The sequence below is a fragment of the Bufo gargarizans genome, chromosome 3 (assembly GCF_014858855.1).
Source record: "Bufo gargarizans isolate SCDJY-AF-19 chromosome 3, ASM1485885v1, whole genome shotgun sequence".
Lineage (NCBI taxonomy): Eukaryota > Metazoa > Chordata > Amphibia > Anura > Bufonidae > Bufo > Bufo gargarizans.
In genome coordinates, this window is record NC_058082.1 from 204,401,824 (window position 1) to 204,414,582 (window position 12,759).

The following is a 12,759-nucleotide window of genomic DNA, read 5'->3' on the forward strand; positions in this document are numbered from 1 at the left end:
AAGGCAAAGCACCCGAAGGCATCAAGAAACCGCCGCCTGCAGACCAGGCGGCCCAGGGCAGCAGACGCCGAAGCCCCAGTGCGCACCCTGTAGAACCCAGTAAGGTGCGCAAGGAAGACCAGCGACCGCCTTGCACAAAAGCATGGCCGAAGCCTTATGCCTCCGGCCCAGGAGGCACCGACCGCTCTGGTGAAATGAACGGTGACACCAAAAGCAGAACCCTGCCCTTGGTGCGGTAACCACAGCAATAGACACAGAGAGCGAAGGAAAGCCACCCTGGAGGCCGTCAACCCTTTGCGCGGACATCCTGGAAACACAAGAGACCGAACGCCGACAAGAGCCGGAGATCTCCAAGTAACAACTGCAAACCCAAACAATCTCCAAGCGGTGAAGCGCCCCGTTCCCGGAGACGGGAAGGGGATGACCAAAGCCTCGTAGATAAGAAGGCAGATACCACCCTCAGAAGGAAGGGACGGGATGGAGAAACAGCCCCGTCCTGGAAAAGGACAGAGGGCACAGAACACGAAGGGCCACCCATCAGGCACCCGTCAGACATGATGGCAACAGAAAACACAACTGTACAGGACAGCAGGAGTAGGGAGAACTTCTACAACGGCACCAAGGGAAAGAAGGGGAGCGCCAAGAGCTCAGTGTGTAGTTCCCAGGGCGGTACCAGGGAACGGTACAGAGGAACCAAAGAGCCACTCTGTGGAAGAAGGTCATGACAGGCCCAGGGGGGCCAGAAAACGCTGCAAGGGGAAGGACAGCGCCGACACTTGACACTTCAGTAACAGAGCCCCAGTCCCAGGGCCAGGCCGGACTAGAGAAAGACAGAACCAAGGGAGAGAAAAGCAGAGTGGGGGAATGCCCCACTTACCACAAAACCTAGTCAAGAACCCTAAGTCCGACAACCGAACCTGGACGAAGCACAGTCGGGAGCGAACACTAGCGCGCTCGCAGGAATCGCCTGGCAAGCGGGAAAAAAACCCAATGTGATCAGGCGCAGACCAGTAACACGGCCCAAGGGTCGGAAGAAAACTCCAGTCGGCCCCCGAACAACATAGTCCCGTATCCAACCGGAGTGGGTGAGCAGAAGGACAGACGGAAGAAACCGGAAGGGTCCGCCCAGCAGCCGACAGATGCCAGGACAAGACAGGCCAAAGTCCAAGTCGACGTAGCCACCACAGGAAGGAGTTCTACAGTCCTGGTGAGGGAAAGTCAAGGACAACCGTGACCGAAGGGTAGTCCTCCCAAGTTACCGAAAAGGTAAGTCCAGCAGGACCATATGCCCAGAATGGAAAGGCAATCTGCACCCAGCGGGAGGACAGAACGCAATAGGCCTGGCAAACAGGCACACAGCTAGTACTGCCAGCGAAAACGAGGGAGACGGTACGAGACCACAAGTAACACCGGAACCATCCAAGTGAACAACCATGCTCACCCCCGAAGGGGAGGGGGCAATGACGAAACAGCCTCTGAGGCCTGGCCGGTGCAGAAGCCACCTCGGAGTGACAAACTCAGAGAGGAAGCCAAAACGACCGAGCCGGCGAGGAAAAGCAGTCGAGACAGAGGCCGGCATAACACCCTCCAACCCGAAAGGAGGAATGGCAAACAGGGAAGCCACAGGACAGTTCAAAAGCCGAATACCTGCTACTCTGTGAGACGACCTGCACATCGCCTCGCAGAAGGCGAAAACCCTGAAGAACCCAAAAGTGGAGGTCCCTCAGACCTGGATAGACGAGCACCCAAGAGAAGTTGGGTGACCTACCCGAGAGGAGCGGTCTGTTCCTGGTAGCAGATCAGACTGAAGTGCAGAAGGCGCCAAAGACAACGCTCTCGACCCGACGGCTTGCGCGGGGAAGCAATGTCACGGGAGGACGAACGGGTACGCATCAAGGTACCCCGAACACTCCCCAGGTGGAAGGGCCAATGAACATGGCTGGTGCAGTCACAATGGGACCACACCAGAGAATGAGTGCCACCCAGCTCGGTGCAGTAGCGAGCCAGCAGAGCCCGTCTACATATATACAAGGTATACAGCGGTGAATACATTGGGCATTCATTTGTTGTGTGTTGGACAACACCTTAGGCTCATACAGGTGGACAGAATGACCTCCTCAGAAAAGAGTGCAAAGCTAGCGACAAGCAGCCTCACCCCAAGAGAAAAAGGTATGTCGCAGGAGGAAGGGAGGCATACGTACTAGCAAACCGCAGGCAGCGAGAAGGCCAACCCACCCACGGGAGGAGAAGGCAAACACGGCCCAAACAACGCACAGAGCGCACAGCCAAGCATCCCACAGTATCCATGGAAGTGCAAAGTGCAACCCGAAAGGGAGTTATGCACAAGGCTAGTACAGGGGGCATGCTATGGAACGCAAGCAGTCCGCCCAGAAAAGGGGAGAGAAAGGCACCTGGCAAACTCTGCAGACGGCAAGAGTGCAAAGGCCCGCACCAAAGGACCTAGTGAAGGGGGAAGGGCATGCACAGGATTATCCTGGCATTAAATTATTGTGCAATAATCCACCCAACACCGAATTTTGTGAGAGTGCAACGAGTAGTTCGCCAATGAAAGGGGAACGTCCAGTACAGCATATAGAAGGACAGCCGCGAATCTCATGAGCGCGCAAATTACCGCCCACGGAATGAGAAGTGGTCATGCACAAGGCCAGCACCGTTTCCAAAGGGAGTGCAAGCAGCGCACCCATGTTTAGAGGGCCATGCTCCTGGCCAGCAACGTATTCGGTGAGGGTGCAATGAACCGCACATGGCAGCATCGCATCCCAGGAGAGCGCGAGCACCCCGCCACGGACGGGGCCATGCACATGGCCAGCAACGTACTGGCGCAAGAACAAACACCGTCAGTGAAGGTGCATGTATGTCGCCTGAGGAGAGGAGGCATGCCCATGCCGGCAGCAAAGCCAGCGAGAGTGCGGTCCACCGCCCAAGGAAGGGGGGGGGGGGGCCATGCCTATGGCTGGCAGCGGATCCGGTGAGAGTGCAAGCACCCCGCCATGGAAGGGGGTCAAGCACGTGGCCAGCAACCTACCGCGAGAGAACAACCCCAGCCAGGAAGAGTATGTATGCCGCCCGAGAGAAGGAGGCATGCTCAAGGCCGGCAGCGAAACCAATGAGAGTGCAGCCTACCGCTTATGGAAGGGAGTCATGCACAAGGCCGGCAGCGAATCCATTGAGAGTGCAGCGTTCCGCTTATGGAAGGGGGACGTGCACATGGCCGGCAGTGAATCCAATGAGTGCAGTGTTCCGCATATGGAAGGGGGACGTGCACATGTTTTATACCCATGGCCGACAGCGAACCCAGTGAGAGTGCAGCGTACCGCCATGGAAGGGGGTTACACACACGGCCGGCAGGAATCCAGTGAGAGTGCCGCGCTCCTCAAGGAGGGGGGTCGTGCACATGGCCAGCACCGTATCCGGTGAGAGTGCAATTCTTCTGCCCCAGAAGGGGGTCATGCACCTGTCCGGCATTAAATCCAGTGAGAGTGATGCACATGGCCAACCTGTAACAGGAGAGGCGACGTTCTGCCTATAGACGGGGCGCCTGCCTTTGGTCAGCGCCGTATCCCGGGAGATGGCAAGGGTCCGCCTAGAAGGGGAACATGTAGCTGGCCAGAACCGCAGCCGAGGATCGCAACATGCCGCCTACGGAAGGGGGGCATAGCGTGCGGCCAGCACTACTGCATCAGGCTGCAGCGTCCTGCGCAACCATTCCGTTATTTATTAACTTCATTATTCTTTTTTTTTTTTTTTAAAACACAGCCACTCTGAGGCAAAAAAAAAGGGGCCACCATACAGGGGCACAATCTCATACAGGCCCACCAGGAAGCCCAGAACATAGAGGGTGTCCTCTAGATGGGAGCCGGCCCCTGGCGGCCGGTACCCAACAGGTTAACAAACATCCGGCCTAGGGGGCGGCGCTGCGATCCCCTGGGGGCGGGGGACCTCCAGGCGGGAAGAATTCGCGCCGCGAGAAGTTCCCGCCCCCTCCAACCGAGGCTGGAAGTTTGCGGCCTAGTAGGCCGTGAAGCCGGGGCCTAGATTTTCGCGGCGCCCGGCCGACCGGGAGTACCGGCGGTCGGCCGGGACCGGGAGGGAGCCGGCTGACGCATGCACTAACGGCCGCGGGTGCCCACCCCGCGGACCGGCAGAGACAAAGGGCCGGATTGCGGCCGTGCAGGCCGAAGCCTGGGTCAAAAGTTTGCGGCACCCGGCCGGGACCGGGAGGGAGCCGGCTGACGCATGCACTAACGGCCGCGGGTGCCCACCCCGCGGGCCTGCAGAGACAAAGGGCCGGATTGCGGCCGAAAGGGCCGGATTGCGGCCGAGCAGGCCGAAGCCTGGGTCAAAAGTTTGCGGCTCCCGGCCGACCGGAAGCCTCAACAGACAGCCGGGGCCTGCTGGAGCATCGCGCTCAGTACATGCAGGCCGTGAGGGCCTTGCGTCCGGCAGCTTCTGGAGCGGGCCCTTGGCCCTAGACACCGGTAAGGAGGGCGGGGGGGGGGGACCCTGAAGTCCAGCACTGCACCCCCTGCCCTAACGGACCAGGCGCCCGTGGAGGAGGGACAGGGCAGTCAGCGCGGGCCCCCTGTACTGAATCTGCGACCGGTAAGGGGGAGGGCCGGCATAACCCCTGTGTCAGAGGCAGCTAGGAGCGGGTCTCCGGTCCTAAAGCAGAATTCCTCCACAGCAATCCATTGCTCACCCCTGTGCAATGCCCTATGAAGGGGCATTGTATAGTCGCCCCGCGGTCACCAGTATGGTGGTGGTGTGGGGCTATATGATTATTGGGCAACAGCTGGATATGAGAGACAGCCCTGGAGCCAGAAAAATGGCTGTTCCCAACGACACCTCAGGGGCCAGCCTAGGTCCAGCAGGGACCAGTATGGGGGTCCAGCACGCAGGAGACCGGGGAGGGAATGAGGGGAACGTAGGGCTGGAGAAGCCTCTCTCTTACCACAGCCGTCTTCACCCTCGGTCCGTTCCAGCAGGGTCGCCCCTTCAGCTACTGGCACCGTAGTGGCAGGACGCTGGAAGAGGGACTTGGCGTGCGGGCGACCCTTGCGCTGGCGGGATGCAGGGGAGCTGGGCTGCCCTGGTCCACCTTGCCTTCTGTGGGGGAGGCAGCAGTGCGGATGACCGGCACTGGCGCAGCTCGACCCCGGGAGAAACAGAGAGGTCTAGTGCGTCTCTGTTGTCCCTGATGATCTGAAGAAAAAGAAAAAAACAAAAATCAAAACTAAAAACCAAACAGGAGAAAAACAGCCCTGCAGTAGCAGGGAGTGTCTTGCCTCCTTGGACACTAAGCAAAAACTGGCAGTCTCTCTCTCCAGGCTGAGGGTATAGCTGTGGAGGAGGGGCTTAACAGTTCTCACTTAGTGTCACGCCTCCTATGGAGATGAGCTATACCCAAGGTCTTCTGTGTCCCCCAAGGAAATTGGGCGAGAAAAATGACACTCAAATTTCATCCCCATTTGCCAATAACTCTTGTGCAACACCTAAAGGGTTAACGAAGTTTGTAAAATCAGTTTTGAATACCTTGAGGGGTGTAGTTTATAGAATGGGGTCATTTTTAAGCTGTTTCTATTATGTAAGCCTCGCAAAGTGACTTCAGACCTGTAGTGGTCCCTAAAAATTGGGTTTTTGTAAATTTCTGAAAAATTTCAAGATTTGCTTCTAAACTTCTAAGTCTTGTAACATCCCCAAAAAATAAAATATAATTCCCAAAATAATTCAAACATGAATTAGACATATTGGGAATGTTAAGTCATCACAATTTTTGGGGGTATTACTATGTATTACAGAAGTAGAGAAACTGCAACTTTGAAATTTGCTAATTTTTCCAAATTTTTGGTAAATTTGGTATTTTATTATGCAAAAAATTTAATTTTTTTGACTCCATTTTACCAATGTCATAAAGTACAATATGTGACGAAAAAACAAATCTCAGAATGGCCTGGATAAATCAAAGTGTTTTAACGTTATCAGCACTTAAAGTGACACTGGTCAGATTTGCAAAAAAATGGCCAAGTCCTTAAGGTGAAATAGGGCTGAGTCCTTAAGGGGTTAAAGGGGTTGTCAGTTATGAAAAAAATAATATAGCACTGAAATTCTGATATATAACTGAGCTAAGCAAGTTTTATGCAAAAAAAAAATATTTTTTTTTTTTTCCTAATTTCCCTGGTTCTCTTCTGGCTCTTTGTTTACATGCAATAAAAAGAATCTCTGCCCCTCCCCCTGCTCTGCTAAGGGAGTGAATACAAGTGCTGCCCTGAGTGACATGTCTGCCTGCTGGGAGACTCTGCAGCATGTTGTATGTGTAGGACTACAAGTCCCAGCTGTATAATGACACTGCTAAGGGAGTGGATACAAGAGCTGCCCTGAGTGACATGTCTGCCTGCTGGGAGACTCAGCAGCATGTTGTATGTGTAGGACTACAAGTCCCAGCTGTATAATGACACTGCTAATACACACAGGATCTCCCCCTACCTTCTTGTGTAATGCTCTCTCTAGTATATCAGCTCCAGTGCCCAGAATTGTCCCTGCTGCAGAGCTGTGCAGCTGAAGGGGTTAAGTATCCTAGCAAACAGTAGACGGCCAGCACAGTGACGTCTCCTTTACAGGCTTGTAAACGACCTTTATCAGAGCAGGGAGAGAAGCTGACATCACAGGTCATGTGACCCTCAGTGAAATCTGAGAAACCGGCCACTGGAGATAAAGTGAGTGAATTGGAAAGTTGTTACATTTGCTTAGTTAGGAACATAGAAAGAACAAAAAAATAACTCGGATAACCCCTTTAAGGTGAAATAGGGCTGAGTCCTTAAGGGGTTAGGGTTGATTAATATGTGTTTTACACAGTGGTCAAATCTGACACAAAATCTGCACATCTAACATGCAGATTTGGGATTTGAAACAGACTTGATGCAGCGTGAACCCTCTTCAAAGAAAAGGGAAAAATGTGCAGTACTCTGCATCCAAGATTTTTCAATGGTGTATAATTATCATACATGTCAATCTACCCTCATGGCAACCACAAGACCCACACAAACACACCGCACTTAGAATAAATTTTTTTTTGGACAAAACGGTGTTTAAGAAGAGGATGTCCGCAAAAATTGGAAAAATGGTGGGGTCGTTGGAGGTTTAGCACTGAATAAAAACAGGTGAAGTCCATTGAGTGCTGAAGTGGGAGTTGGGGGGCGGTGGGAAGGGTATGTTGTGGTAGCATTATCATTTGTATGGTTACCTGTTGTATTATACTCATCAGTGGAATTGACTTTCTATATCAAAATATGGGACATGATATGCTTATATTTATAACAATGTTCCATTGTTGTACTTTATTACAATAAAAATGATCTGATTAAAAAAAATAAAAAATAAAGTAAAATTCCTTGTAAATGTAAATCTAAAATGCATTTCTTACCTATCAGAGTTGTCACTGTCAACAGAGATTGTATGTGACATGCTGATGCTGTTAGAAAGGTCACTTTTTACAGCAGATGACTTTGATAATCCACTGCCTCCTGCTTATAATAAAATTAAAGCGGGAAGAGGGGGCAATTTAGTGGAATCTGCTGTTCTACTACATCATAACACAGTCCGTGAAATAATTATCGTACCTGGGTTCTTGTCATATCCTGCAGCTACAGCAGCGAATGTGGGATTGCCATTCCTCCCCGGTAAAGATGATGCTTTAGTCAGTTTAGGCTTGGTGACTACAGAATTCATTCTAAACTCACTAGAAAAGAAGATACTTTGTTACGCGCATTGGTGGTCCCTCCTTGTACAATCACTCTGGGGAGCTTTAGTAATGAAGCTATGGCAGATGCAGTCAGCTTCCTAATACCAAACAAATGACGGCCAATTATGAAATTCTTTTTTTTAAGCTCACTAGTGTTTGGTTTGCATATTACAAAGATACACAACAGAAATCTAAGGCTTACGCTGTGCTGCAGATTTGCTGTGGCTTACAGATTTGCAAGGGGATAAACTTCACTGTTAGGGCTCATTCACACGACTGTATGAATGGGTCCACATCTGTTACGCAATTTTATGGAACAAGTGTGGACACATTCATTTCAACGGGGCCGCAAAAGATGCAGGCAGCACACTGTGGGCTGTCCGCATCCGTAGTTCCGTTCCCCCGCAAAAAAAGAGAGAGTATGTCCTATTCTTGTCTGCGACAAGAATAGGCATTTCTATCATAAGGCCCGCCATGTGCAGTCTGCAAAATGTGTAACACCCACAGCCGGTATCAGTGTTTTGTGGATCCGCAATTTGCGGACCACAAAACACAGGCCGTCTGAATGCAGCCGTATTCTGTAAGGATAATCCACTGTATTACTGCAGAATATAAATAGCATGCTGCTTACTGAATGTTTGTGGCAGATTTCCCCATGTCAGGGAACCCCCATAAACATGCTTGGGATGTGGACCGCTAATGAAACTTTCAGTGTGATATGTGGACATAGATTTACAGTGCAATAGAGGTCCAGGAAGGCTGACCTGATAAACTGAATAGACATGCACCTGAACCAGTTGGCCTCACCATTTTGTTTTTGTCTATTGCCTGTACATGCAGCAGAATAGTTACAGAAAAAACACCAGTCAGATGTGTGAACCAGATTTTCAGCTGCAGAATTTTCTGCAACTAATCTGCTGTATTTGAATATTTCCATACACCGTTAATATGCTTAGTAAAAAAAAAAAAAATCTAGAAGTAATGTGATTTCTGTGCATCATACTTACTGATTGCTCGAGCTGTTGACAATGCTGCTGTAGCTGCTTCTTCCCCCATAGCCCAAAGCTGGAGGTGGTGAAGGAGAGGTAGGAGCTGGCGAGGTTTGCCGTTGCTTTAAGAAGTCATCAATATTGTGGGTCTGGACTGATAGTTTGTAAAGGCTGTCTGCTGCTATAACAACATTGGAATAGATGTTACAAAGACAATACTGGTCAACACATTTATCTTCCCAACTTTTCAATACATTTCAATTTCTTCCAACTTGCTAAATACCACATGGCAGACTGCTCCATGCTATACCCTGTATGCATATATACCGTGTTACCCAGGTAAAGCACAGGAAGAAAACTAATTCAAGGCATTTTAGGTGGAGTTTTCTTTTAAACAGTGTTTTGAATACAAAATGACTGATCCTCATCCCTAATTCTCAGGTCTGCCATTGGGAGACTGCGGGTATGACGCAAATACACTAAATGGATGTCGGCTGGCCCGATATTAATATTTAATGTATGGGCAGACCATTTCTTTCTGGTTAATATGTACCATATTCTGCTTTTGGGAATATCTACAATATATATTGCAGATCTTCAGATTACAGGAATTTCAGAGAGCTCGTGAATTGGATGCATGTATGACAATTCATCTTATATACTGCACCAGAAACCAAAGTCATCAGTGTCATAACCTAGAAGTTACAAAAACCCTAGTGGGTACATAACACCTCAGCATGCTTTTTAGTGGCTGACAACATGCCAATCATTTATATTCTCATCACAAACATCTAAAGCAGATCACCCAGAATATGCCGCAAAGGCACGGCACACAGTGTACTGTAAAGTGCTTATGCACATACATGCGAGTTGAAAAGCCCTCTAATATTACATTGCTTGTTTTATTTGTGAGGAACCTACTTGGGTCATTTATTAAGGGTCATGGGATTATTTAAGCCATAAAAGTAGTCACAAGTCCTTTTATTGACCAACTATTGTCGCACAGCCTGTTTAACGGCCCTGTCAAATTTACAAAAATTTATGTCTGGAAACAGGAGTAAATGTTGGCAAATAAACGACTCCAGACAGGGGCTGGAGTAGCTTTTACGCCAGGCGCACGGACCGCTGTAGATTTGCCTAATTTAGAATAAGGTGTATAAATTAGCCATATATTATGGCAGTAAATCTAAGACCAGCATAAAAAGCTAGTCTTAATAAATGACCCCCCCATTGACTGGACTTCTAGAAATAAAGGGGCAAAGTGAAAGATTTTTTTTTTTTATACTTTACTTAAAATAATGATCTAAAATTAACGATAGAGGTGAAACTGTAATGCTGGCCTGTGTCCACTGCTCCTATTGCTATGTGTGCATGTGAGAACAAAAGCTTAGCTCAGTGTATCTCATCCTCAGGTTCAGCACTCCTCTTCTCTGTGTATTGCTGTCCAGCTCATGAGTAAATAGTTCATCAGCTCCCCTATAATTACCAGCTTGTCTCACACGCTTTTCCTGATCAATACAGGTCCAGCTAGGTTCTGCTTTACCTTGTTATTTGAGCTATAATCCAGTTATAAGCCATTTCCTGACTACGAGTTAGCCTGATCCCTCTGGTACTCCAGAGTGGACACAGATCATGATAGAAACACAATATTAAATATTCAACAATATAACTTACTTGAAGGTTATGTAAATGTGATGTCATTATTGCCAAGAAAGTCAAAATAGAGAACGTGTAGCAGTGAGACAACATACTACTATTGGGGGTTATTTATTCTATTGTAAACTAAGGCCCGTTTCTGACAAAGGCATTTCCAAGACACATTGCAGCTCGTCTGACCAAAACACTCAGTATCCTCCCTGATCACGGGTTTACTGTACTCTAATCACACCAACCGTTTTTCGCAGCCGCACACAGCTGCCTTAAACCAGCCCAAAAATGTACAACATCTGAGTAGTGTGGGTGCATACTCACAGCTGCCTGTTTTATGGATTGGCACCGAGTCCCACTCAGGGAGTGGGGAGTCTTTTTCACCTTCTGAGCTGCTGGTATTGCCTAGCTCCTGACCAATACGACTAGGAGGGAGTTTCGCCAGCAGTGACTGCCTGTTCTCCATTAGCTTACTGCTGGTACCTGCACAAAACATTAACAAGCCATGCGCTGTGAGATGCTGCTTGACTCAATTCCAGGGAAGCCACAAAGCTGTTAGCAGCAAAAGGCAAGAAACATCCAAAACAAAAATGTGAAGTATACCTCTCGTTTTCTGCAGATTTCTTGCTTTTGAACCATTCACTGCAGAGTGTTGCACAGAAATTTTGGAAAAATTTTTATGCTGTTTATTTTCCAGGGGGGTGGTGTATGGCAATTCCAAAGAGCTGGAATAATAATACAAAAAATAAATAAAAACTTATTATAAACCAACATCCTATAACTTTGTCCACTTGCCATTTGTGTTTCTATCCATTACAATGCAAGTTAATGTACACAAAATCCATTATGGAGGACTGTCAGCAATACACCATAAGTGTCAGCCAATGTAAGGGCTGGGGGAAATCTTTAGCTGACAAGACCAATGATTGGTAATGATCAACGCTCATTTCTTGTCATTGTCTCATATAAATATGATGCCAATCACCCAACAATCGATCATGTGTCGGGTAGTGACAATTGTCAGCAGCACATCCACCCCTGTAAACAGGACAAGTATCTTGTATATGTGATAAAAAGAAGCAATATGTGCCAGTTTTCTCCTCTGTGGCGCCCAGTATCACGCTTTGGTGCTCCGTTTCTGGCTGCAGCTGTGACCTTCTGTGCACACAAATCACCACTGCAGGCAATGACTGGCCTTAACAGTGATATCTCTTATACCGCTGAGGTTAGTGATTGGCTGCAAAGGTAATTCTTTTTTATTACTATTATGTTCACTACAATCCCCCAAAAACATATATTTTAAAATATATATCTCTATATCTCTCTCTATATATATATATATATATATATATATATATATATATATATATATATATATCTATATATATCCATCTATATCTATCTATCTCTATATATGTATATAGCAATATAATCAGACCCTGTACTACCCACTTTCCTTCCTCCTCTTCGGTCATGCACCTCATCGCAAGTCCCACAAGCCTCTCAAAATAAGCAGGTAGTTATATATATATATATATATATATAGCTCTGTATCTTCTGTCAACATAATTCCTATTATACAGAGAACCCATTTATTAGGTCATAATGTCAGCCATTTTTTTTATTTTTTAACTTTTACTTGCAGTGGACCCCAAGATTCAATTATACCCCTTTCTCCAATTTAAATCACGAGAATCATTCTAGCCGCAAACTCATATTGTCGGGGCTTCTTTATCCTGCCAATGTTTAGCAATTAGTGTACTTGCCTTATCAGAGACATGCTGCAGAACTAGTTTAACATAGTAATCCGCCACCCTACTCCCCAACCACACTAAAAGGCAAGTGAGAGGGGGAAAAAGGAAACCAATCTGGCAAACTGAGGAGATGCAAGCAAAAAACTGGACTAAAAACTACTAACCACTCTGCTGCATGACCAAAACATATAACAAATATCTGCAGAATCTGCTGCACACGGAGGACACCAAGAATCAGCATGCACACCAATTTTATACAAAAAAAAGGGGGATCTATAAACCCAATAAAGTAGGTATATTTGTAAAAGCGTATGAGCTTCATTAACAGAGAGCAGTGGCACCTCCAAAAGAACGGATGTCCACTGTTCCACAGAACGGTCCCAATATCTGCTTCCCACTTTAACTGTCAATAGGTAATAATAAAATCCTTCAGTAAGATCCGACTAAAGTTAGAAATAAATCCTCCCATATTTCCTTCTGCTTAAAAATATTGAAAGCAGAATGGCTCTGTACATTCAAACCCACATCCCTTCTTTGTTTATTCCAAGGGTGGCACAGTTGCAGATATTGGTCAAAATGTTGTATGCGGGAGAGGGAATTGAAAGCTCTT

At 47.8% G+C, this 12,759-nt stretch overlaps 1 protein-coding gene across 4 annotated transcripts in view; it reads right to left on the bottom strand.

Moving 5' to 3' along the window:
* Positions 1-12,759, bottom strand: part of TMEM131 (transmembrane protein 131) — a 211,592-nt gene that overhangs the window by 18,117 nt on the left and 180,716 nt on the right. The window contains exons 34-38 of one of the 4 annotated variants that reach the window (XM_044288479.1): positions 10,999-11,120; positions 10,720-10,878; positions 8,767-8,926; positions 7,638-7,756; positions 7,442-7,544 (exon numbers count right to left, since the gene is read on the bottom strand). In XM_044288479.1, the coding sequence (XP_044144414.1) occupies positions 7,442-7,544; positions 7,638-7,756; positions 8,767-8,926; positions 10,720-10,878; positions 10,999-11,120 (663 nt within the window). Of the gene's footprint in view, positions 1-7,441; positions 7,545-7,637; positions 7,757-8,766; positions 8,930-10,719; positions 10,879-10,998; positions 11,121-12,759 lie in introns of all 4 variants that reach the window. The other 3 variants (XM_044288478.1, XM_044288477.1, XM_044288480.1) reach the window with 3 other exon arrangements.